This window comes from Lissotriton vulgaris, chromosome 5 (genome assembly GCF_964263255.1).
Source record: "Lissotriton vulgaris chromosome 5, aLisVul1.2, whole genome shotgun sequence".
NCBI classification, from domain to species: Eukaryota; Metazoa; Chordata; class Amphibia; order Caudata; family Salamandridae; genus Lissotriton; species Lissotriton vulgaris.
In genome coordinates this window covers 426212586-426240210 of record NC_141693.1, presented here as the reverse complement: position 1 = coordinate 426240210, position 27625 = coordinate 426212586, and the positions used below count along the sequence as shown (strand labels likewise).

At 44.9% G+C, this 27625-nt stretch overlaps 1 protein-coding gene across 1 annotated transcript in view; it reads right to left on the bottom strand.

Annotated features, from left to right (window-relative positions):
- Positions 1 to 2313: 2313 nt before the first annotated feature.
- LOC147711012 (dual specificity protein phosphatase 13B-like) overlaps positions 2314 to 27625 on the bottom strand; it is a 78725-nt gene continuing 53413 nt past the window's right edge. Inside the window, exons 5-6 of the mRNA XM_086920099.1 lie at positions 10557 to 10777; positions 2314 to 3103 (exon numbers count right to left, since the gene is read on the bottom strand). Coding sequence (XP_086776225.1) covers positions 2910 to 3103; positions 10557 to 10777 — 415 coding nt within the window. The 3' untranslated portion in view covers positions 2314 to 2909. The remainder of the gene's footprint in view (positions 3104 to 10556; positions 10778 to 27625) is intronic.

Below are 27625 nucleotides of genomic sequence, written 5' to 3'. Positions count from 1 at the left end.
GGAGGGCCTCATAATGAGCAGTGCTGGAGTCAGATGTATGACCCAGGGCTCAGAGGTGACAAACTGAAGCACTGAGGTATTTAAACCGTAAATAAAAGTCCTTGTCAACTCAATATGGGATCATGAGAACAAAATTATTTTTCTTAATGCTTTTAAATGTGAGCAAATGCAAAGTTAGCTTAATCATTAAGTTAACTCTTAATTTTCATTTTATCAAATATCAAAGTGTTGCATTTACAAACAGCAAGCCTCTTGCTCCCAGTGGTCAGTAGACACTTTGTCATATTTATAACTAAAAAATACTGTCATTTGTTTTGAATGGGAGAAATGTAAAGCGGATTAAAATATTCCTATGAAACATTGGGTCAAGTTTTTCTTCTGTCTCAACTAAGCCAATTATGTCGTAATATTTTATAAAAAAAAATTCTTCACTTTAAATTCCTCCTATTTTAACAGTTGGTGGTATTTTTCAGTTATAAATATGGCACTGTCTACAGGCCACTGGATGCAAGATGCCTGCTGTTTGTAAATGAGACACTTTGCAATGGGAGAAGATGTAAACGATGGAGTTTTGTAGAATTGATACAACCATAAAGTTTACTCAAGTTTAATTTTCTCCCATTTCAAAGTGTCATGTTTACACAAAACAGACATCTAGCTCCCAGAGACTGTAAGACACAGTGTCATATTTATAACTGAAACAAGCCATTTTTTAAGTGGGAGAAATTTAAAGTGCAGAAAATGTTTCCAAATTATGAACACTTTTTGCAGAACAATTTTCTGCACTTTACATTTCTCCCATTTAAATAATGGCTGTATGTTTGTACTATACATGTAACAGTGCCACTTATTGCAAAATGCATGTCCTGTCCCACAAGTACATACGTAAATTGTGCTTCCAATGAATCATCAGTTGCATCCCTTGAGGCACTCAAGTTGTTGGTTCCTCCCCAGAAATTCGAAGACTCCACACAGATTTGATCAATTCTTGCAATTTCTTTTTTTATTTATATCACAGTTCATAAATTTGTCAAATGAAATTAATAAGTCATTCCATTCCTTAGAGCTTTCTTATTGCTTCATAACATTTTAGCTTCTACTTGCTCCAATGCATTTCGCGCACTATATAGCCCTTCCTCAGGGAGCGTCACTGTTGATTAATACATAGTATAACCAAATCACATATCTATAGGAAATCCATATGTCTGTATAAAATCAAAATGAACTAAACAAAAATCATGCTCTAATGTGAAAATGTGACACACGTGATAAAGTGCACCGTGAAACACTGTGTACATAAACGTGACCCGTTTATAACTCTACCGATAGTACCTTTATACAAACTTGTATGTCCTAGTCAAAGTGTTCGCATGATTCTGAAAAAACAAAAAGGGATACACTTTTATGTACCCAGTGTTTCAAGTATTTTGTTCAAACCCAAGTCTTTGGAAGTATAGACATCAAACTTAGATTGAAACTGGGCATGGGGGTGTCTGGTAACATTGCACGAGTGGCTTGGCCTTCAGTAACTCACAATCAGGGCCGGTCCCAGGATTTTTGGGGCCCTGGGCAAAAGGGAATGTGCGAGGCCCCTGAAATTTACATAAGTGACACCTTCTGATCTCGGGAAGCTGCTTTGTGCAGACTCCAACTGGGCCCCAGCTCCTCCTCTAAGCCACCCCAAACACCTCTTGTACAGCCCATTTCGGACTGAAGGTGTGAGAATTGCTCGGGGGCCGAGATAAACCTATATGGGTTAAAGTGCCGACAATGGGCACCCTGCGGAGTCGCTGAATGGGCAGCCCGAGAGGTGTCTCCCACCCCCAAGGCCTTTCCACGCCATCCCTTAGAGGCTCCAGGAGGGGGGCACCCTTCCATGAGCCCAATTGTAAAGAGACGTATTTCTTTCACTTTGATCGGCAGGGGTACACAAGGACTGGTGGGGTGTTGCCATTGTGTGGGGCCCCATCCTGGTAGGCAGAGTGCGAGTTACAGCCTGAGTTGGAAGTGACGATGATCCTGAATTTGTGACAGTCAGATATTCATTCATGCCATTCAGCAAAACTAGGGCTATTTAATGGATGTCATGTTCAGAATAATAATTTAAATTTTACTACACAAAACGAGATCATCAGCAGGAGTAAATAGAAAGCAGTTAATCTGTGTAGAAAATATAACATGAATACAGTTCAGACAAACGTTTATATAGTCACAGTTGAGTCTGGACTGCGGGGCCGGCGGCTGGGCCCCCCTGAGCTTGAGGCCCTGGGCAGCTGCCCATACCGCCCATGGCTAGGACCGGCCCTGCTCACAATGATTTTCACTGATCAGAAGTAGTTCTCACTAAAGAAAAGGTTGGAGACCCTTGCACTAGGCTATATGCTGGTTAGCTCACAGCCCCTTTTTGTGCTCGCTTACTAGAACCATGCCTTGAGCGAAGTCAATCTAGTGAATGGAATGTGTTGGAGTCCACCTTGAAAATCCTCAGCCCCTGTGTTTAAAACTTAAGATATGTGCTGCTAACAAAGATTCCCAATCTCACCCCACAAGTGGCCCTTCAAAGTACTCAATGACTGAAGAAATGTAAGCAGAACCTATAGGAAACACTTAAGGTCTCTCATACAAACTTTTCAGAGGCTGAAGTGTGGAAGAGGGTGGATTTCAGAGGGCAGTTACAATTTGCAGCAACCAGGACACAAGAGGCTTACTCGAGGATTCTATAATGTTTCAGGTTATAGGTGTACTAAACCAGGCCTACTGTGTTTCACTTCAGTCCTGTTTCACTTACTCGGAGTACAAGGAATACACAAAACCAACTAGGAGAGACTTGTCAACTGGTTGACCCTACGGGGCATGCAATCTTCTGGCATAATGGAAGAATGAGCTTTCTCCAGCTGCAGTATGATGGTTTATCTCCCCCCGAAGAGTTTACTGTCTAGCTCTCGGAGCTGCTGAAGAAAGCCGGTGTTTGGGCAGATGTCCCTATGTTCGCTTACAGCTCGTATGGCATCCAGTAGAAATAGCTTCTCACAGATCATCAAGAAAGAGAGGACGAGAGTTGCAGATCGACTAATGCCCATTGCACAGTGAACTAGTACCTTCCCTGTAAAGACAAGGAGAACAAGGCATTGGTATCATTCCTTGGGAACAAAAAAAAACAGAGCTACCACTGATCGTCAACCTCTTTGTAAAGAAGATATCAGTATTAGGACTGCCTGAGACAGCTTTAGCTGTGTACCAGAACTGGACAGCAGTTATGGTATTCCACCTATGAAATAGTTCCATTTCTCATAACTGATTCATTATTAACACAGACCCTTTCTTGATCACTGTAGCAAATGAGGTTTTACCTTGTGAACATTGTCAAGTACAATTGGAAGAGGGTTTACACTGTGAACCCTGCAATAAAGTCACACACAAGGGGCCTTACATTACGAACTCTCTGACTAATGCAATAAGAAGAGGTTTTGTGTTGTGAACTTCATGACAAACCCCATTCGAATGGGTTTTACATTAGCAGTGTGAGGCCCTATCATACAGATTTTTTATTAAGGAGCGACTGGATTGGTTTAACTTTCATTGCGAACATGTCTGTTTATAAAGTCTTCACCAAAGAAAACTGGAACCTTAGTACGTTAAAGATTGTGCAGTCTTTTATTTCTTGCTATTATCGGACTGCAGTTATTGTATCATTTGTAACCCCACAGGAATTTACCCCGCACGACTTAACCACGCAGTCAGTACTCTGAGTGCGAGGTTACCACACGTTACTTTAGCATGCAAGCTGTTACAATGACTTGCTTTAGTGGGCACTGGATTTTGGAATAGTATAAGTTACTATTCCAACTCTAGCCTATGCAACAGTAGGGAAGGTGTTGGACTTAACCCCTTCACCCGCCGTGTTGCGGGCAAATCTGACGCATGCGCAGATCGGACGGCTCCCGGCAGTCCTCCGCGCACGCCCATTGTGATGTCGGAAGACACATGGAAGTGGTTAAAAATCGAACACCAATCCAAAAAGGTGCCCCCTTCAGCAAGTCATCGTAACGACTAGTGTGCTAAAGTAACTCGTGGTAACATCGCAATCGGGGTACCAACCTCGTTGTAAAGGCTGGTTGTTGTAAAGACTGCGTTGTAAATGATGTTTCCCATTTAATATGCAAGATGGAGCAATATTCATTGGTTTAGTTAAGATTTACCAAGTTCTGGTATTTACAGTCTGTGTATCCAAAAGAAAAGAAAAATCATCTTATATTCTCTTCCTGTTTTTGTCTTCTAGGCGTTCCATTTTCCCCAGCCAGAGCCCTCTGAAAGAAAGGCACAGGTAGGGGAGGTGTTTGCTAGTAATATTTAATTCTCCTTCCCTCTTCTTCTCCTAAGCTCTCTTATCTCCCGTTTTCTTTCTGATACTTATATTTCATTCTATAAATCATAAAGGCTATCTTGCATTAGTATTCAGCTTGCTTTCTTGCTTACTTGCTGGGGCTTTGGTTTTAGGCGGGTTCTTCCCTCTGGCTTAGTAACCAAATTATAATTCCTCTGGTATTTTTTCAATTAAGCGTCTTTGGCAGTGCTAGAGCTACTGGCTTTAACAACTTTATTATCTTTTAGCTAAGAGCACACAATTTAAGTAAGTACGTTTTTGGTATGGTACAGAAGTGACTCTTCTGTATAAAACCTGTCTGGTAGGCAAGACCTGTAAAGAATATCCCACACCCAATAAAACCAAGCACCACAATGGGGGTAGAGAGGCGGGAGAAGTAACACAACAGGGGTGAATCAAGCTACACAACATGGTATGTGGTGCATGGCAGTTGGGGAGAAGAAAATCAAATAAACTAATGGCAGGGCAAGTCATGGAACACAACACAGGAGGGTGTGGAGGGTGTAGAGGGCAGTTGACATCTTAGAGCCCGTGCACCAGTTGAGCTCTGAAAATTATTGCTATGTAAATCATACAACACGCATCATGCAAAATATGAAAAGTTTCTGCAAACTTCAAAAAATTGTCTTTGTTTTTTCCATGTGGAACGTATGATTTACATGCCTAGATATGTTCAACATGTACAGGAATTTGAAACAAATGTGGTAGACATGAAATAATGCAGTGACTTAATTTAGATACTGTGATAAAATAGGAAGTTTAAATGTTGTGCCCATTAATACTACCATTCCTCAAAGTCATTGTAATTTATATGGAGTTCTGGAATAAAAAAAGGAGGCATTTATTTTCTATGTGTGCCAATGAATTACTATAAACCCTAACATCAAATAGCTCAGCAGCACACAGGAATAGTGGCAAGGCCTATTGGCTTTGCGAATGCTCATTAGCAGTTTGATATATACGAGTAAAATCAATGATTTTGTTGTGAATACTTTAAAGTCTTTTACAAAGAAACCCTGGCACTCACAGCATTTCAGATTGAATTGATGACAGTAATCTGTCAGTCTAACCCAAAGTGGAAAGAAGAAGGGAGATTCCTCGTAACACAGGAAACGCAGGAAGTACAATCATCTAAACAATCATTCATTTATTTCATAATGACAACGTATCAGACTTAATACAAAAAATTTGAAAGGACTAAAACATATCAGTCTTCTTAACACAATCATAAAGTCTCTTCAATGATGTGAATAGTAGTCCAGTCCTTGTTGCAAAGAACATGAGAAACAGCCAACCCGCGTTTTGTCACCACTGTGACTTTCCCAAGCCTTTCTTGCGTCATCTCATACCCTTTTAATATTCTGATCCCCCAAAACAAGCCTTTCTAAACCCATCCCTAAGTCCAGACGTGGGTCCCTTGCTCACTTTGCCACTGGATTCAAGCTAGCTTGGCTTATGAGGGGGGTTACCCCGAAACTGGTCCCAGGATACTTGTTTCCGGTCCAGGGAAGACATGGCTTGGCAGTTCCGGCTGGACTATACCCATGAGGCACAGGGTCAAGACTGATTTGCATATGGCCAGGACTGAACTTGGGTGGCAGAATGAGCGAAAGAACAATGATGGATTCAACCCAGATCTGTGACTGGGGCTGAGCGTCTGAAAAGATTCAGCACTCCGTTCATCATCTGCTTGTGTGTGCTTCATTTATAACCTTCCATGAGGACGGTCGAGAGACAAAATATCGAAATTAAAATATCGATATACAATAATATCGATGTTTTAATTTCGATGGTATAGAATATCGATGTCCAAAATATCGACAGACAGAATATCGTTTTTATGGTATGTATGTTACTAATATCGAAATTTACTAATATCGAAATTCTGTTTAGTGTTATGTATTTTATTGTGTTGTTTATATGTTTGTTAAATATGTTTTTTAACCCTTTCCATGCGGCCCGATTCCCCTGGTGCGCTGTAAACAGCACGAACAGGGGCGGGGCGTGATGAACCCCAGCCGGCATCAGCACACGAGCACCGTAGTGCATGACGGCTGGGGTTCGTCATCAGCATGGAAGGGGTTAATGTATGTTTGAAAATTAGTAATTTTGTTTACATTTTGCGTTTTAGTATCAGAGCGGGTTGTGGGTTTATAGGGGAATAGGGTGGGAAGTAATTTAATAATAATTAATTAATATATTTTAAAAATATTTTTAATTAATAATTAATTGGTAATTAATTAATATTGATTAGTTAAATAAATTAATTAGAGTTAATGTGCTAATATATTTAATTTTTTGTTATTGTTAATAATAATTAATTGGTGATTAATTAATATTAATTAGTTAATTACATTAATTAGAGTTAATGTGCTAATATATAAAAAAATTGTTATTGTTAATTAATAATTAATTGGTAATTAATTAATATTAATTAGTTAATTAAATTAATTAGAGTTTATGTGCTAATATATTTAATTTTTTGTTATTGTTAATTAATAATAAATTAGTAATTAAATAATATTAATTAGTTAATTAAATTAGAGTTAATATGCTAATATATTGAATTTGTTGTTATTGTTAATTAATAATTAATTGGTAATTAAATAATAATAATTATTTATATAAATAATTAGATTTAATGTGCTAATAAATTTAATTTCTTGTTATTGTTAATTAATAATTAATTGGTAATTAATAATTATTAAGTGATTAAATGATGTGATTTATTTATGTGTAGTGGGTTGTGTGCTTAGAGGGGAATAGGGTGTGATATATGTAAATGTAATTAATTAAAGAGATTGTATTTATTTATTGGTATTTATTGTTAATGAATTGGTAATTAATATGTGTTAATGAGTTCATTTATAATTACATCAATTTAACAATATTAATTGTTTTTAATTGATTAATTGATATTTATATTATTTGTGTTTTTTTGTATGTGTACTGTGTTGTGTGTTAAAGGGGGAGTAGTGTGTGAAGTAATTTTTACCCCCATTCTATCCAATGCTTTCCCTACTGTTGCACCCTCTGGAGTGGGAATAGTAATTTTTACCCCTATGCTATCCAACGCTTTCCCTACTTCTGCACCCTCTGGAGTGGGAATAGTAATTTTTTAGCCTAAGCTATCCAACGCTTTCCCTACTGTTGCACCCTCTGGAGTGGGAATAGTAATTTAAACCACTACGCTATCCAACGCTTTCCCTACTGTTGCACTCTCCGGAGTAGGAATAGTAATTTTTACCCCTACCATATCCAACGCTTTCCCTACTGTAGCACCCTCTGGAGTGGGAATAGTAATTTTTACCCCTACGCTATCCAACGCTTTCCCTACTGTTGCACTCTCTGGAGTGGGAATAGAAATTTTTACCCCTACGCTATCCAACGCGTTCCCTACTGTTGCACCCTCTGGAGTGGGAATAGTAATTTTTACCCCTACGCTATCCAACGCGTTCCCTACTGTTGCACCCTCTGGAGTGGGAATAGTAATTTTTACCCCTACGCTATCCAACGCTTTCCCTACTGTTGCACCCTCTGGAGTGGGAATAGTAATTTTTACCCCTACGCTATCCAACGCTTTCCCTACTGTTGCACCCTCTGGAGTGGGAATAGTAATTTTTACCCCTACGCTATCCAACGCTTTCCCCACTGTTGCACTCTCTGGAGTGGGAATAGTAATTTTTACCCCTAACATATTCAACGCTTTCCCTACTGTTGCACCCTCAGGAGTGGGAATAGTAATTTTTACCCCTACGCTATCCAACGCTTTCCCCACTCTTGTACTCTCTGGAGTGGGAATAGAAATTTTTACCCCTACGCTATCCAACACTTTCCCTACTGTTGCACCCTCTGGAGTGGGAATAGTAATTTTTACCCCTACGCTATCCAACGCTTTCTCTACTGTTGCACCCTCTGGAGTGGGAATAGTAATTTTTACCCCTACGCTATCCAACATTTTCCCTACTGTTGCACCCTCTGGAGTGGGAATAGTAATTTTTACCCCTACGCCATCCAACGCTTTCCCTACTGTTGCACCCTCTGGAGTGGGAATAGTAATTTAACCCCTACGCTATCCAACGCTTTCCCTACTGTTGCACCCTCTGGAGTGGGAATAGTAATTTAAACCCCTACGCTATCCAACTCTTTCCCTACTGTTGAACCCTCTGGAGTGCGAATAGTAATTTTTACCCCTACGCTATCCAACGCTTTTCCTACTGGTGCAATATGTGGAGTAAGTATATATATTAATTTATATGTAGACTTTTTAATTTATTTTAAATGTATATGTATTAGTTATGTTTTTTTAAATATGTTTTAATGTTTGTATTTAATATTTGTAAAATTATATGTATTTTAAAATTATTTTTACATTATTATTAATACATTTAAAAAAACAATATTTTTAATTTCGATATTTTTGTACTACGATTTTTTTTCCGATATTTTTGTACTTACCTTTATGAAGATATAACTCCGATATTTTTGATGTCGATATTTTTGTATGTAGATATTCTGTCTGTCGATATTATGTCATAGATCCCATGAGGACTGGTCCTTTTACTTCGGTTGTTACTGGTACCTTTTCTTTAGACTGTAAGCACTATTTTCTTTAATGAGTTCTCTTACTGCAGGGGGGCAGAATGGCCTCTTGTGCGCAGTTGTGATCACCGGTTTGTTTATTTAACTTGTAGCAAACGGGAAGCTCTTCAGGAGCCATGAGCGACAGAAAGGGGCAACTCAGCGATGCCTTCAAGCATTTGGAATGCAATAAGTCTCGCATTTGCGAAAGTTTAAGCTATTGGCATTGTAATTGACAATGCCTTTTAGTTATGTTTTAAAAACCAAAACATAAATAAAAGGAATTGTCATTTACAATGCTAATAGCTTAAACTTGTGTAAATGTGAGTCCTAATGCATTGCAAATGCTTGTTTAGAATGACGCCACTGCTTGGTCATATGAAACATTATGTTATTGTGTGCTTTTCAGATTTCTGAAATTCTAACACACACCTCATTCCCGAGTAAGCCTTGGACTGCTAGGCCTCATTACCCTCAGAGTAAAGTGCTAAAGAGGTGTGTACTTGGTAATACATTTGTGGATCCAATAATATGGTGGGTCCTGGACACCAGTGATAAATGACTCAAAATGTCACAGTTAGAACCTAGTGACCTTTGAGTGTTCACAGGGTCCAACTGAGCGTTTCCTGGATGTGTGAAATGAGGAGAGGAGATATGTTTCTAGAGCATGCAAATTAAAATCACTGAGAGTGGCAGAAAGCAGTGTGCTCATTCATAGCCTATGTTTGTTTTGTATTTGAACGAACGTAAGTGCGAAAAATAAGTTTTACGTTCATTTCATCCAATTGTTTTTCTGTTCAAGACCTGGGATATTGCAGTACCCATGAGGGCAAAAGCATCTAGTGTCTGCATCAAAAGGCAGTGGTTGGTGTTTGTTTGATTTAGTCTGCTCAGCCTTTATTGCTAAAATGTTTTATTTGCTGGTTCAGGACCTCATTACAAGTGGCTTGGTCTAGTGGGTGTCAGTTTTGCTTCCTCGAAGTTAACAACACTAGGGGTCCTGTTAACTCCCTGTCATGCAGAATTAACAAGGATTACAGGTTGAACCCTGAGAATCGTCTAAGAGATTAGGAATTTCTGGAGGACTTATATCTAGGTTCATTCTCCTTACACCCCCATGGCTGCCTAGTTTTGATTCCACATCATACCACTTCTTTCCACCACCCAACACATCCAGTCTCTATCTCACCTTCATTGGTTCTTCTTCATCCCTGTGTTGTCCTTTTGTCAATGTTTGACTATTTTTACCCTCCTTTTCTGCCTTTCTTAATCTGATAAAACAAAAGGGGACCCCAGAAAACACCTGCACAGATTAAGCCGTGTCTAGAACTTGGACGAAAGACAAATGCAAGTTTCTGAAGCATATTAACACCTGTCCCTTGGAGTAAAGCAAAAGACTGTCAACAAATAACACTAACATAAGTGCCTGGGTGCTCCAGTTGGATCTTAAAGCCAGGGAAATTAAAAATACCATAATACAATAATAACAAGACACCAACACAGCAACGCCACAATGCAGCACAACATAACATAACACAACACAACAACAAAATAATGCCACATAACCACAAACAGCCTTTGGCAGCCATACCTTTGGGAAATCTCAGCCCAGCTCTAATAAATCTGGCCGCAGAGTTGAAGTAAACGCTGAGGTTGAACTCAGGGTCATCATCCGCCTCGATGCCATAGTAGTCAATGTCCATCTCGCAGTAGAACTTGGCGCCGGTGTTCACGTTGAAGCGGCCGTCGGCAGCATTAAGTATATGAGTGATGCCCAGCTCGCGGAGCAGGCCCTTGTCCAGAGCGGTGCATCTGTGGAAAGCCAGAGGAAGGTTAGAATGAGCGGCAAGTCCACGCATAGTCCATATGAGAGCAGTTAGCAGTGGGCAGCATTAGGGCAGTGAATAGCGGCAGGCCCATGGGCACACTGGGCAGTTACACTGGGGCCGCACGAGCATGGGGCCCCATGCAGACCAGAATTTAACACACATTTTCCATTAAACATTTTTATTCCTGTGAGTGGTTGTGTAGGCAGGGCCCAGTGCACTGCTTTGCCCGGGGCCTATAATGCTGTTAAAACTGCCCTTACCATGGGCTGAGTTAGGGTGAAGGGGAACCCGCAGGTAATTAGAAAACCTGCAGGCTGTAAGCTTTCAAATGTGTGCACTATTAGTAGTCTGTCCCTAAGGGCGGCCGCCCCTGCTTGTAATCAGCTTCAGAACAGACAAGGCAGCTGCTGAGCGGCAATGTACTTTACTCTGCTCCTGTACTGTATACATTCCTTTAAATACTGTGGCCGCACAGTGATCTGACAATGCACCTCTGATATAACCTGCACCTCCTCATGCTGCTCGAGTGCATGTCAATCCCTATCTCCAGCTGCCACAGCTACTCCAGTACTGGAACCGATATACACCGACACTTCTGCAAAGTGCTTAAGGGCAGATTTACTATTATTTGGCGCAACACAACTTGCTGCACCAAATGGAGAGGGCATGAATGTGCCATATCTACTAAGATATGACACATCCCTCCTTTTTCCCTGGGCTGGCGCACTGAGTGTTGCCTAGCGCCAAAGTAGGCACCCTTGCACTATGGTGCAAGGATATCTGCGTTACAGCCAAAATTGTTTTTGTGCACCTTCCTGCACAAAAACAATCCTCTGAGCCTTTTTCCTCTTAGAACGAGGACAACAACTAAGGAGAAATAGACATGTTTCTCCCCGTTACGCCTCACCTGAAAGGAGAAGTACTTTGATGCATTCTCAGGTTTTCTAGCGTTAGTAAATCCATGGGGGGATGTGTGGAAACACTGACGCTCCACCCATGGAACACCTTCCCAGCATAAAGTAATGCAAGGCAAGAACTTGCAGAGCATTATGTTACTCCAGATTTACTACATCTGGCAGAGCCACACAAAGTGGCTCTGTGTGGCATAGTATATTGGACTTAAGAGCTTGCATCACCTTTGCGTGACTCGACACAAGCCCTTAGTAAATGTGGGGCAGAATTTGTAAAATTATAAGTGCCAGTGCCAAAGCTTTAATCAGAAGCCAGTAGATAGCACTGTCAAATGTCGGGGTGCCAAATACCAAGAAAATGTAGTCTTAATTCAACTTCATGCCTTTCAGCCAGTATTAGACACTCCTTGCGCCTTTATCTCACTTCTCCAGGTCTTTCCCATCCCTGATTTCTTTCTTAATAACAAGTTTCGGTCGATCTCTCTCTCCTAACTTCCCTGTTTTATGTTTTTCTCTATCTTGCTTTGGGTCAAAGTCTGGGTCCTGTCCCCAAAAATGAGTGTCAGTGGACCTTCCCAGTAACCACCAGCTCAATCTACGCACTTCTCGTGCACCACAAGCCTACGTGTAGCACATTGCAGTACTCTGCAATATCAAGATTACCAAACACAGCTCTGTTATTGCACCTTTGTACTAGCCTGCAGCACACCCTTATACCAGATGTTAGATATGGGGGTCTATAGTTGGCAATGGTTTGCACCTTTGTCCAAATAGGAATCCTTGCTTCTAGTCAGGATAAGGGGAATACACTCCTAAAATAACCCCGGCTCATCCCTTTGGTAGCTTGGCACGAGCAGACAGGCTTATCTCATAGGCAGTGTGTAAAGCATTTGTGAACACATACAGTAGTACAGTGAAGACACTACAAATGGACACCACGCCAGTTGAGAAAAATAAGTATTCTTTATCTAAACAAGACTAAACGGCAAAGATCCACAATACAGTATCAAAAATAAGGCTCTTAAATGGTAGAATTAGTTCAGTTCAACGCAAGTTGTAAATGCAACACTTTTCCCACAAAGTACCTTAGATGCGTCACGCAAAACAAACAAAAGGGTCGCAGGGAAGGTGATATGTCAGTCCCTTGCTTTGGGGGCGGTAAAGCGTCTGCTCCTTACTGCAGCGCAGGCGATGCATCTGTTCTTTACCAGAGAGGAGGGAATCAGTCTGTTCCTTACTTTGTTCCTGTTATGATGTGACAAGACGGCACCTCGATGAATGGCGACGATCCAATGCGACAAAATGGCGATTCAATGCGATGCGATGGTCCGGTACGATGCGTGATCTTTTGCAGCCGCACGGCAGGTGCTGCAACGGTTTTCTCGGCGATGTGTCGGGAATGGGATCCGGTGTGGATGTGGCACGATTCTTCCTGGTTGCTTGACGAGGCGTCGAAACCCAGTGCAGATGCGGCACGCTTCTTCCCCGTGGTTCGGCGATGCATCGGGAATAGGTGCGGATGAGACACGCTTCTTCCTCGTGCGTCGATTTTCCAGCTCACAGCGACAAGGGGTCCTAAACAGCAGCAGGCACCTCTTTGCAAACAGCAAGTCTTTCTTCTCCTTTCCTTGGCGGCAAGCCGCCACTGCAGGCCAACCCCAGACAGCAAACAGCACAGGGGTAGTATTCCTCCTCAGCTTCTCCGGCTCTTCTCCTTGGCGAAGGTTCCTCTTGATTCCCAGAAGTGATCTAAAGTTCTTTGGTTCTGAGTCCACCTTTTTATACACACAAATTCTTTGTTCTCTGAAGGGGGAGAGGGTCTGTACCCAGCCAAAATCAGTTCTGTCCTCTCTGGTACAGCTTCCTGGCAGAAGGTGGAGACAGCATTGTTAAAAGCAGACCTGGCCCAGGCAGGAAAAAGGAAATCTCCTTCCCCTTCTCTAAATTCAACCCAGGCCCATTCAGCCCAGCCCTGACTCATCAGACTGCCGGAGTCGCTTCCCTCTCCCAGCCCCTGTCAATTACAAGCCAGATATGCAATACACAAGCAGAGGCACACTGGATGGTTAGGCAAGAAAACACCTTCTTTCTAAAAGTGGTATTTTCAAACACAGAATGTAAAAATCACCCAACACTAAAAGATGCACTTTAACATTCTAAGTTCAGACATATTAAACTTTATTTTCCCATCTTGTTACCTGGGTCAGTTATGTTTATAAGATGTTATAAGCAAACTGGCCATTCTGGCCTATGGGAGCAGATAGCCTTGCAATTGTGAAACAAAATTGGCAGTATTTTACTATCAGGACATGCGTGGCTTGGATGCCGATGTAGGCGGCAACGGACTCCAGAGCTCCTCCACGGCCGCCCTTCTCCCGCATTTATCCTGCACTCGGTTCCGGGTCTCCAACCCCGGAACGCAACCCTGGTGGCCCTGTGCCCTTACAGGAAAGGGTGAAAAGAGGCGCAGAGACCCACAGGCGGCGCGGGAGCACTTTTCACTGCGCTCGGTGCAGTCCGAGTTTTGAAGCCACAAAATGGCTGCCGGAGCTGGAGAGGGGAGCGCCTGACTGAAGCTCACCCTCTGAAGGAAGACGACTCCTGCGGGCCATACAAGTGAGCGGAAGGCACCGGACCCCTGCCTAAGCAGGCACTACAGGTGGGGAGCTGATAGGGTTGCCCAGCGAGCCCCCACAAGTGATCGGGTGGCGTGTTGCCTGACCCTAAGATGTCGGCGCCCGCGCTGCAACTCGATACATGTCCCAGCAGTGATTAAGGGACAGTATCCTAGCCCCGGAGGAGCGATAACCCTCCCGTTTTGGCAAAGACACGAGTGCCCATCCTGGCATTGAGGGAGGGGAACAGCCACTGACTCTGGCGATCCTATACCGCCTGCAAGTTTCTCCTGGGGCCCTGCTTGGACACGAGGAGCAGATCCTTGCACTGGGTTATGAAGGCGCTGACCTGCTGAGGGCCCACTGAGACCCCCCTGGAGCTGAAGTGGAGGGAGGTGCTCTGAGCCACTGTGCTGAGAAGGAGCCTTGATCTGCTGGAGGGAGTCCTGTCCCCCTGTCAGGGCTCCCTGAGGACTGTGACCAGACCTACCTGCGAGATCAGAAAGTGCGGGACACTGGGCCTACGGGTCACTGGGCATCTGCGACCTAATATTGGAGGGGGGCCTCTGCATGCCTTGTACTAACTGCTGTACAACAGACTCCGGTAAGGTGCCCGTACAGAGTCGACTGAGTCTTGCAAGGCGGTCCTGAGACGCAGTGAGCGAGGAGACGCTGAGAGGCCGGACACTCACTAATACACCCAGGATGGGCAGGGTGACCAAGAAGAAAGTTTTGAAGCACTACGGCTTGATGACCCGGGCCACACTATGGGCGATGAGGAATCTGCGTCTGGGAATAGTGCTTCCATGCAACCATGGGACCCCTCTCTGGGCGACATCATGCAGGCTATCATGGCCTTGAGAGAGGCCTTGGAGAAACGAATGGACTCCATCGGATCGGACCTTTTGCTACTAAAAGATGACCACCGGAAACTCAGGGAACAAGTGGTGTGTAACGAGAGAACCATGAAAGACATCCCAGACACGGTTGATGCCTTACAGAAAACGCTGAATGAGGTGGTGCAGAAGGTCCGTGTGCTGGAGGTACGGGTAGAAGACAGCGAGGGGCGCTCCAGACAGAATAATCTCAGAATAGTGGGAATTCTGGAGCGAGAAGAGGGATCCAACGCTGTTCAGTTTTTGGAGACTTGGATAAAAGCGGAAGTGGCACCTGAGGGTCTCTCCCCCTTCTACGCGCTAGAGCGGGCGCACAGAGTTCTGATACGACCACCAAAGCCTGGGGCCCAGCGCGCCCGATGGTGGTGAGACTCCTACACTACCGAGATCATGACTACATCCAACAGAAAGCCAGAGAGCTGCAAAATCTGCGTATTGGCAACAGTAAAGTACTGATCTTCCCGGACTACACCAGAGACGTGCAGCGCCAATGAGCTTCCTTTTTAGCGGCGAAGCGGAAATTGAGGACTCTACACCTTCCTTACGCAATGCTGTTCCCGGCCCGGTTGCGGGTCACTGTTGACGGGATTACGCACTTTTTCCTCATGCCGCAGGCCACCTGGGACTGTCTGGAAGCCAGCGGGGAGTCCGGCGAGCGTTCACCAACTGCGGCCTCGCCTCGACATCGCTCCCCTACCACATTGCCGATGCAACGACCAGTCTCTCCTGCAGATTGGCGCCAAGAACGAGACAAGGCGGTTTTGGCCATGGCGGCCATCAGCCAAGGAGATCTCAGCCCAACCAGCAGCAAATCGGAGCGCACGAAGAGTGGAGATCAGAGCCCCAGCTCCAGCAGCGTCCATGGTCTCTCGGAGACTGATCTACTAGTGGTCACTCCACAAACAGCGGATGGGGTATTTGGCTGAAAGAACACTATGCATGATGTGACTGACTTCATGAGGTATCTGTGTTGCCTGCTGGGCCTTGGGATTATGTGCCTACTGGGGTGGGGGGGGGGAATGAGGTGCCTGGAAATGCTGTGGGACTTTTGAGGGGGACCTGGACAGAGAGATGAACTCATGGGAGAGGGGAGGGGATTGGAGGGATTTCTGGGCTTATTGAATCGACGTTCCAAGCTGCCTGAACTGGCTAGACTTTCTAAGTGCATTTTCTTTGTTTGGATGGGGATGCCGCGTCGGATACCTGTCCTGGGGAGGGGGAGTTGGGGATGTTTTAATTGTGGGGTTTGGTTCAGAGGACAATACTTGTATCAATGTCAGCAATGGGACCCGCACTAGGATACACATGTCTCACATGGAATGTAAGGGGTATGCACACTATGATTAGGTGCCACAAGATACACTCCTTCTTGACACGTAGAGGTATACACATCGCCTTCCTACAGGAGACCCACCTCATTGCAAAAGAAGTGAAGGCTCTCCTACGCCGCTGGAGGGGGTCAAGTCTATTACACTACATTCTCGGCGTATGCGAGAGGGGTCTTAATTTGGAAAAGAGCTGGGGTTCCCTTTCAGTGCACATCACAATTGATTGACCCAGAGGGCAGGTATGTGGTGATCCAGGGGAAACTGGACGGTAGAGATTTAACACTGGGATGCCTATATGCACCGAATGTAGACCAATCAGCCTTCTTCTCTTTACTATCCCACAAACTGGTGACAGTCTTGGTAGGGCCACTATTACTTGGGGGCGACTTTAATTGTGTTACAGATATTGACCTAGATCGCTCACCCCCCCCCCCTTGCAGAATGCACCAGCAGGCAAACTAGCAGTGGCCCGATTAACCTGGCAGCAGACTTGGGGGTTAATTGATACTTGGAGGATTCAGCACCCCTTGGTTACGGATTACTCCTTTTTCTCTGCCCTCCATGAATTACATGTCTGCCTAGACGCATTTCTATGCTCCCCTGATGTGCACAGAGAGATTCGCAATAGCGAATATCTCACTCGCACTATTTCTGACCATAACCCCGCTGTTAGCCCAGTTGCAGTGGTTGCGGCCGCGCCCCAGAATCCCTACCTGGAGATTGTGTCCGGAAGCGCTTGAGGGTCAGGTCTTCCGAGCTACTATAGCCACGGCCATTGAAGACTCTTTTCAACTTAATGAAGGGCCTGCGGGGTCGGTGACTGTAGAATGGGACGCCTATAAAACAGTGGTGCGCGGGAGATGCATTTCGGCGGTGTCTGGAACACGGAAGACACTATTACAAGACATCCAAAGGGATGATGAGCGATTGCGTGTCTTAGAGAAGGAACGCCCTGAACGGCCGGATAAGCAGGATGACTTATTAGAAGCCAGAGAAGCAGTTGCAGCGAATGTAGAACGTCTTCGGTGTTTTGATTACAAAGCCTATATCACACGGGCACACTCAGAGCGAGATAAATCGGGAGCCCTTTTGGCCTGGCTAGCTAATCCCGCTCATCGCGGCTCAGTCATACTAGAGATGAGGGACCAGATGTGAGTGGCCCATTTCGATCATCAAGGGATAAATGAGTTGTTTTTGATTACTATACGGAGATTTATCGTAGTAGAGTGCTTCCATCTGAAGAAGATTTACAGAACTTTACGGGAGGTCTGGACTTGCCGGAACTGGGCGACAAGGATGCGAAATTGTTGGGTAGGAATATCGAGGTGAGAGAAGTGCTGGTAGCCATCAAATGTATGGCACGAAATAAGACGCCGGGGTCAGACGGCTTTCCGGTGGAATTCTATCTCACTTACATCGACCTCCTTGCGCCTCGTCTGGCGTGGCTCTATAATGAAGCCAAGAAGTTAGGAAGGTTGCCGGACTCCACGAGGGAGGCGATCATTATCCCGTTGTTAAAACCGGGCAAGCAGCCCTGGGATAGAACTGTGCATCGCCCGTTATCTATGCTCAATTTGGATTAAAAAATCCTGAGCAAAATTCTGGCGACTCGGCTGCTTCCACACATGTCCACACTGATACATGCCGATCAGTCCGGGTTCATCCCCGCCCGCAACACAGCGCTTAATGTACGACGACTCCTTCACATTTTGGAGGCCGATACTTATGAAGTGGATGCTGCAGTGCTGTTTGCTGTTGACATCGAAAAAGCATTCGATAGTTTAGAGTGGGAATATCTCTTTCATGTTATGCGTCGCATGCGGTTGGGACCGGATTTTGTGCGCTGGACGACTTTGCTATACACAGATTCCACGGCCAGAGTTCGAACAGGGGGAGTGATCTCTGAGGCATGTAAAGTGGCAAGGGGCACGCGCCAGGGCTGCCCCCTCTCACCATTGTTGTTCGCTATGGCGGTGGAGCCCCTTGCGGCGCACGCTCGATTAGGGTGGGCATATCAGGGGTCAGACATCTATGGGCAGATCCACCATATCGCACTTTATGCGGATGACCTATTAATGTTTTTGGCGGACACGGGACAATCCCTGAGAGGAGCGAAATCTTTGCTGCGAGTGTGGTAGCGGGGTTAAAAGTCAACTGGACGAAATCGTGCTTATTCCGGACTCTGGGAGGTAGAGATTGCCCGCAGCCCACTGAGGGAGTGTCCTGGGAGGAGAGACGGCTTCCCTACTTGGGCACTGTGATTTACCACGAACGGGGAGACAGGCTGGAAGGGAACGTGGGGAAGGCAATCAGGGGAGCCAAAGCTAATTTTGAGTTCTGGAGCACCCTCCCTTTATCCGTAGCGAGACGAGTAGCACTACTCAAGATGGTGACCCTTCCGCGGTTACTCTACTTCTTTAGGACACTCCCAATCTGGATCCTGGTGGGATACTTTCAGAGGCTCAAGACGATGATTAGCTCCTTTCTGTGGGGTATGGGCAGACGCAGGGTGGCGCTTGGAACGCTCATGAGACCCCGAGCAGAGGGGGGACTAGCGGTCCCAGACTATGAGACGTATTACATAGCAGCCCAACTTTAATGGCTCACGCAGTGGGTAGCGAGGGCCACTAGGGTGAGCCGACGGGTCCCTTGCTGGTGTTGTCTCGTATAGTTCTGCGCCTCCCGATCGGAGACATGCAGCTTACTCAGGAGTTTGCCACAGCCCGAAAATGTTGGAATAGATACCTGCGAAGGGGGGGAATAGCGATCCCTTATGCGCCAGATATCCCACAAAATATATGCAGGGCTCTGCCGCACGGTGGAACCTGGCAAAGGTTGGAGGCCTGAGACCAGTAGGGTCTATCGACAATGGGCGACCGATATGATGACGGCACTCTAATGCCATTTGATGTCCTCAGGGACCGATTTGAACTGCCAGGGGGTGACTTTCTATTGCATGCTGCGCTCACAACAGCAGTTCGCAAACACTGGAAAACGGGCATGGCAGAGCCACCTACATCTACAGGTTGCCAATATGTTGTGGTTGCTGCGGGCACAATCAAGGCAGTCACATGCTTATACAAGCGCATGACCCAAGAAGCCCTAACCCCATTGACAACTCTGAAGGCGAAGTGGGAAGCTGATATAGGGTTGAATATACCAGACACGGCATGGGGTGGGATAGTGGAGAGGGCCTGGAAGAGTACGCAAAATGCGAGGTTCCAGCTGGTGCATTTTCACATTCTGCATAGGGCATACCTAACACCAGTCCGTTTACATAAATTCTTCCCAGCCCAGGCAGCGGCCTGTCCAAGATGTGCAATTGATTTTTTTTTTATAAGACGTTTATTAGTGATTCATAGAGCAGTACATATAGCTAAGCCTACAACCCTTGGGGCCGGCTGCAACATTGCGATGTTTCGTAAAAGAAATGAAAACAGAAGAAGGCATATACCTCCGACGGCTATAACATCATGTGAAATGTCATTATTACATCGTCCGTATCACATTTGCTCATAGATCAATTGTGCTTTTAAGTGACGTCTTGTTTTATCTTTTTATAAGTAAAAAAAAATGTATACTCTGTAAACTTAACAGTTCGTGGCAGCGTGTCCCAACTTGGTGGCAGAGTCATCTAGTAGCAATCCGGCGTCCGCCGTACTGAGAATCATAATGTTCACTGACAGACCCTGTATGCATGTCATTGTGGTAGGAATATGTAGTACTCGTGTTCGGTATATCTGTGTCTCTGTGCACGCCACCGGCTCAGAGCGTCAAAACCCCTCCGACCATCGGTGCATTGGGTGTTGTGTTATGTGGATAAGCAGCATAGCCTGCTCTTGTGTTGGGGAGACGCGTCGTGCTTCAAGTCTCACAACTGTCCGGGCATCTGAGCGTGTCTCCCAGGTGTGGCGCTCGTGTACGAAAAAAACTATATGTGAGAGACAGGATACCAAAAACAAATAAACGGGGGAATATATGCGGTGGGAGTGGGGTGGGAGAGTGCACATGAGGGGGCTGTGCCCTGGATGGGGACTAGGTGGTTATTGTTTCATGTCATAGACAATTGTTACTTCGTGTGGGCGGGTGCCCGGACCTGCGGCTCACGTGTCGGGCGTATGTTACATTCAGTACTCAATGCGACGGGGGGGGCATCCTCCTACAATCTGCAAGCACCGCAATTCCAGTGTTCCGGGCATTTGTGCGTCGTGTAGGGGCCGTGTTGTCCGTGTCCTCGGTGTCCCCACATCTTCTTCACCTGTGTGTTCCCATATGTGGCTATCCCTAAGTGAGCCCTCTGGCTGTGCCCTCCAAGATGTGCAATGGATGACGCCGATTTTAAACATATGTTGTGGGATTGTCCGGAGCTTGACTCCTTTTGGCAAGGGGTGACGGCACTGTTGAGGGAGGTTACTGAGAGGGACCTACAATTCTCCATGGTGCACTGTATCCTTCATTGGTTTCCCCACACTTCAAAGAACAAAATCACTAGTAAATATATTGACCTGGGGCTCCTCTTAGCTAAAAGAACCATAACCTCTCAGTGGAAGGCGAACAAAGGCCCCAGTGCAGATAAATGGAAAAATTAATTTAGTAAGTGGGCTCAATGTGAGGGGGAGGTCCACCTACAAATGGCACATAGAACAAGTAATGAACAGGCATTAGAGATGGCGAGAGCCTGGGAAAGATTAGTCATTGAACTCACACTCCACGCAGAGAGAATGAGGAGACCCCTGCAAATAGCCCTGGGACACACCCGCCATAGTATGCCACGATGATTGCAAAACACCCCGCATTGCCCAGTTGACAGACTGCTGCCCCTTCCTGTGAAGTGAGACAATTCATATCATATAGTATTCATTGGTCCACTTGTTAGGTACTACCAGAGTTGTAAATCCATTTCCATTCCAATGAGGCTGCACCACGACACGCCTGGGAGGGGAGGGGGGATGTTTTGGATGGGGGAGGAGGGGGTTATAGTTGGGGTAGAGAGTAGATGGTGGGATCACAAAGGGGGTTTTGTTCTAACATTCACACTTGATTACACTGACATTACTACCAAGAGCCCATTGAACATGGATAAATATTTTCCTGCTGTACAATGTATGTCTACGAGTTTGTGCCTTGTACTGGGACGATGATTAAGGCTGGTATTCGTTTCTGATGTAATGTCTTCCTGAGCTATCAACTCAATAAATATTGTTTTAAAAAATATCAGGACATGCCACACATATCAGGGCATGTCCTACCTTTCACATACAATGCACTCTACCCACAGGGAAACCTTAGGCCTACCTTAGTGGTGACTAACATGTAGAAAAGGGAAGGTTTAGGGACTGGCAAGTGTGTGCACTTGACAAGTTGACATGGCAGTCCCAGACTGCACACAGGCTCTGCAATGGCAGGCCTGAGTCACATTTTACAAGTTGCTTCCGTGGCTGGCACAACCAGTGCTGCAAGCCCACCAGCAGCATTTCATTTACAGGCCCTGGGCACACATGGTGCACTGTACTAGGGTCTGACAAGTAAATTGAATAACCAAGCAAGGAATCACTAATCCAAAAAACAAATTACAAAAGAGATCCCTTGCATTTTGGCACTGAACAGCAGTGGCAAAGTGGCCAAAGCATCTAGACCAGCAAAAACACAGGAGGCACCAGCAAAATACTGGAAGGGAGACCCAATCCAATGGTGCCATGTCTAACACCGGCACTAAGCTATAGGCACAGCTATGATGAGTAAGCCCTGGCTGCTTTTGGTTTCCTACATAGGAAGAACAGAGCTTTATTAATAACTCACTGATACCAATTAGAGGGGAAATTTTGAAGGACCATTCTGCCCAAACTCATGAAAGGGTTTCAGTGGCAGAATACCATCTACTAAACCCAGCAAAAATCTCTATAGTAAGATCAAATTCAACCAATGCTCCCTTTGGTAATGAAAAGGTCAAGGCTTGGTGCAAATTAGCATACTTCTAGAAATGTTCTAGTCTAGCATCTGGTGTGCACACAGGCCTAAAACTCTAATTTTCAAATACGTTACTTACCTCCAGAGTTATAAATGGGGTCTCTAGTTGGCAGTGAGTTGCACCCTCTCCAAGTAAGGACCCACTCTCCAGTACAGGCAGTGGCGATGCGTCACGGGTTGGCAGTGTTGCGCTAATTCCAAAAGATGCTTGGAGTCAATGCGTGGAATTTCTTTTGGGAATCACCAGAATTCACTTCTGAGGGCCCAGTAACTGGATTTGGCACCACTTGGCAGGTCAGGGCTTTAAACAGAAGAGCCCAAGTGAAGTCTTCGATGTACCTGAGGCTATTTTACAGGAGGCAAGCTCAACTCAACCCCTTGCAGAACCTTGGAAGCAGGATACAGAAAACAAAGTCCAACAAAGTCCAGTCCTTTCACTCCCAGGACAGAAGCAGCAGGCCAACACAGCAAAGCAAACAGCAAAGTGGCAGTCCCTCCTGACAGGTTATCCAACTCTTCTTCATGGCAGAATGTACTCAGTCCAGAAGTGTTCTAAAGATATGGGATCACAGGCCCAGTACTTATACCCATTTTAGTCTTTGAAGTAGGCAAACTTTAAAGGACAGTCTCTGTTGTGCACAGGACCCTACATTTCCCCACCCTGGCTCCAGATACACTACAAGAGGTGGAGACATCTTGGTCTGAGGACAGGCACAGCCCTATCCAGGTGTCAGTTGCAGCTCTTCCCACCAATCTAGCTCAGGAATGCCCTTCAGCCTGGTGATGGGCCATCAGGATATGCAGGGCGCACCTAAGCTCCCTTTGTGTAATTGTCTAGAGTGAATGAACAAACAGCCCACATGTCATCCTAACCCAGACGTGTATTCAGAGGATAGGCAGAGGAACAGAATGGTTAAAGAAAATACCAACTTTCTAAAAGTGAAACTTTCAGACCTGCAATTAAAAAAAAAAACTTTACTAAAAGATGTATTTTTAAATTGTGAGTCCAGAGACCTCACAATATAGTTTTTTATCAGCTCCTAATTGGAAGATACACTTGAAAGATGTCACAAGGCAGATCCAAAACTAACATATGGGAGAGATGGACCTTGCTTTAGTGAAAAAGGAAATGTGCAGTTTTTCCCTACCATGACATGTGAAACAAAGCAGTACATGTCCTACCTTTTCAATACACTGCACCCTGCCCATGGTGCTACCTGGGGCCTACCTTAGGGGTGCCTTGAATGTACTTAAAGGGAAGGTTTGGGCCTGGCAAGTGGGAGCACTTGCCAGGTCGAAATGGCAGTTGAAAATTGCACACACAGACACTGTGGTGGCAAGTCTGAGACATGTTTGCAAGGCTACTCTTGTAGGTGGGATATCAATGCTGCCGGCTCACTAGTAGCATTTGATTACCAGGCCCTGCACACACACAGTGCACTTTACTAGGGACTTACTAGTAAATCAAATATGCCAATCATGAAGAAACCAATTACCCTTACATTTTACACAGGGAGCACTGGTCAGCAGTGGTAAAGTGCCCAGAGTCCTAAAACCAGCAAAAACGAAATGCAGCACAATCAAAAACAGGAGGCCAGAAGCAAAAAGACAGGGAACCATGCCAAAAGATGCCATGTCTAACATCCATTAACAAACTTTCTGGTTAATAATCTATCTTCAAATTCCTCACCTATTGAGAGCTCCTTCAGATGCCTGACTGGATCCAGAAAGATGAAATAGCTTGGTCACGCCGATACATAATGCCTTGGCCTCTACTTCACTATGAGATATGCCTTGGATATGACATCATGGAGACAAATAATGTGCAATCCAGGTGCACTGACATCAGATCTTCATTCTTTTTATCACGTCCTCAGAGACTGAGAAAAGGCTAATAAGATTGACTGACTTTACATTATACCAAAACTAACTTGGAACCTTTTAACAGCTGCATGCCCCTGCGGGTGATGAGCGAGATTGATTAGAAATTTACAAAGCAGACAGCTGCAGGGGGCAATTGTGCACGCACTTAAAAGCTGTGTTCCAGGTTAAGGCATAACAAAGGACAATAAGGGAAGAAATAAATCGGTATACTCCTTCAGAAAATGCCCTACTGTAGAAAACGTGTTAGCCCAAATCCAAGAACCATAAACATTACAGTGCTGTAGTTCACCACAAAAAGCAGGTACTTCCTGTGTGACTTCAGGATTTGTATATGAAAATATGCTTCCTTCAATTCGAGCAACCCCATGCATTTTTCCAGGTCCAAAGTCAAAAGGACATGCTAAAAAGAATGCATCTTGAACTACTTGCAGAGGAAGAAAATCAGAATGCAAAGGTCCAGAATGGGCAGAGACCGCCATCTTCCTTGGGAACAAAGAAATAACGAGTGTAGCATCCCGGCCAGATCTCCTTCTTTCAAACCAATTCCACTGCTCTGTAGACCAAAAGTTTGTAAGCTTCCTGTAGCAGAATGGAAACATGGTTTATCCAAGGTGACAGAGGGAACAGGGAGGATGGAAGAGGCACGTTCTGGAAGGGAAGTGCAAAGTCTTGTCTGACAATCTGGAGGACCCAATGGTGCATGATGATGAATTGCCAGTGTGTCAATTGAAAAGACATCCTCCCTCAAACAGGCTACATGAGCTCCCTCAAAATGCAAGTGAAAGTGGTTTTGCAGTGTCGTGCCAGAGAGGAAGATTGTGGCTAAGGTTCTTGCTGACCATTGGAGCTGACATGCCCTCTCTACAGCTGAAAACATGTATTTGGCTGTTGAATGGGAAAGGAGGGCCTACTTATCCTATGAGAAAAGGTCAGTATAATGTCTCCAAGAAGAGACTTATCCACCTGTCCCCAGCTATAAATTGGGTTTGGTAATCCATGCTATCATTTGGACCCGCCTGTCACACATAAGGAGCTGCTCCTCACTGTCCACCTAGGAAAAACTGGACTTATCTGTTTCCCAGGTAGAATTTGTCATTGCTTGTCTACAAGGTATGGTAAGGGGCCTGCTTCCCCCCATGCAACTACCAGGTGTAAATTTCTTTCACATTTTTTTTTTTTTTAGAGTTTTATGTAGCATGAGCTAGACCCGAAGATATTAGGTATCAGAGCGCTTTACATGAGCACCAGTTTCGTTACACAAGGACACATTCATTTTTTTTGTTAGGCAGTAGGACATTAACAGCCTGATTCATCATAGACCCGTTTTGCGAGTCTATAATAGCGATTCATAAGGAATCGCTATTACAGACTCGCAAAACTGGATTCATGTAGGAATCGCAAAAAGAATTGCGATTCCTACACAATCCTTATTTGCGATTAGCAAATTGCTAATCGCAAATAAGGAATAACTCCCCATTCATTCCTATGGGCCAAAAGGCCCATAGGAATGAATGAGGAGTATTCCTTATTTGCGATTAGCAATTAGCTAATCGCAAATAAGATAGCGATTTAAAGGGTGCCAGGGGTGTCCAGAGGACACCCTGTAGCACCCCTTAAATGCTAATTTAAACAGGTGTTGCGCACACACATGTCCAAAGGACATGTGCGTGTGCAACATGCAACTCAGAAAAATGCTTTTAAAAGCATTTTTCTGAGTTTTCGCTATTTACCACGAGGTTTGACCTCGCGGTAAATAGCGGGCCGAAATTGCGAATTCGCGAATTTTAAATGGATGATGAATTGCATTTAAGGAATCTCAAATAGAGATTCCTTAAATGTAATTCCTTGCAAAATAGCGAAATCGCTATTACCGATTTTTGCATTTGGGATGATGAATCCCAAATGCAAAAATAGCGCTCGCAAAGGGCCAGATTCTCAGAATCTGGCCCTTTGCGAGCCAATTTCGGCTTGATGAATCAGGCTGATTGTGTTTGCCCCGAATCATAGGATGTTGAGCGTCGTTGACGAGTTTCGAAACCGGTTCCCCAGCTTCGAGGTCGATCACTTTAGCCATAAGGCTACATCCTCTCACCACATGAATGTGATACTAACTTGTTTCACATTTGGCACACGTATACTGAAAGTGAAGGCTGAACCTATCTAGGTCTCAGGTAGAAATTGTGTCAACGTATCCCCCAGTTAGAGCTCATCCTACTTACATCCTTTCACTATAGAGGGTGAACCAGCCTACCCCTCAAGGTGTGTAGTGAAGGCAGGGCCTTGCTGGCGCACATTGCTATGTTAGCATAGGCTTAGTAGAAGTTTAAACGCTATTTTACCTTTTTGCTGCTTTTGCACACAACACTATATGTAACTGTTGTTGTAAGTTAGGCTGCGTGAAGTGCTTCCCATGAGAATGGCTTGTTTTCAACGTCCCTAGACTTACATCCCGACCTTAGTCTGCACAGTGAGTGCTGAAGCCTCCAAGGTTATCATAACAATGTTAGGTGTTGTTTGGGCTGATCGGCTCATGCTCTAGACATAACATGCATGCAGCTGCAGCTAGCTGAAATTCTGGCGTCTTTAATATCACACTGCATGCATGATTTAGACACTTAGAGAAAATCAGTTTCCAGAGAGACAGAGAGCTTTTGCAGATCCTGATGTGATCCATTTCTACTGATCTTGGAGGTATTATTATATTATTATTATTATATTTGGGTTTGTAAAGCGCACAGATACCCAGGGGTTTCCCGGCGCTGACAGAGGAACAAGAAGCAGGGAGACACAAGATGGAAGAAGATCAAGCAGAGAAAAGCCAGGTTTTCAGGCCTTTCCTGAATTTCAGGTAGCAAGTTTCAAAACGCAAAGAAATGGGGAGTGTGTTCCAGAGTGATGGCGCCAGATAGGAAAAAGAGCGACCGCCAACTCTGGTACGTTTGAAACGGGGCACGGAGAAGGTGCCAAGAGAGGAGGATCTAAGGGTGCGCACTGGACAGTACGGTTGAACCAAAATGGAGAGATAGGAGGGGGAGTTGCCTGTTTTAATCCGGTGCATATAACAGAGGGCTTTGAATTTTGCTCTTGATTCAATGCGCAGCCAATGAAGGCTGCGCAGGGAAGCGCTGACAGAGGCAGTTCTAGGCAGATTACAGAGCAGACGAGCTGCCATATTTTGCACCACCTGTAATTTACGTGTTACCTCCTTGCTAGCCCCAAGGAGGAGCACG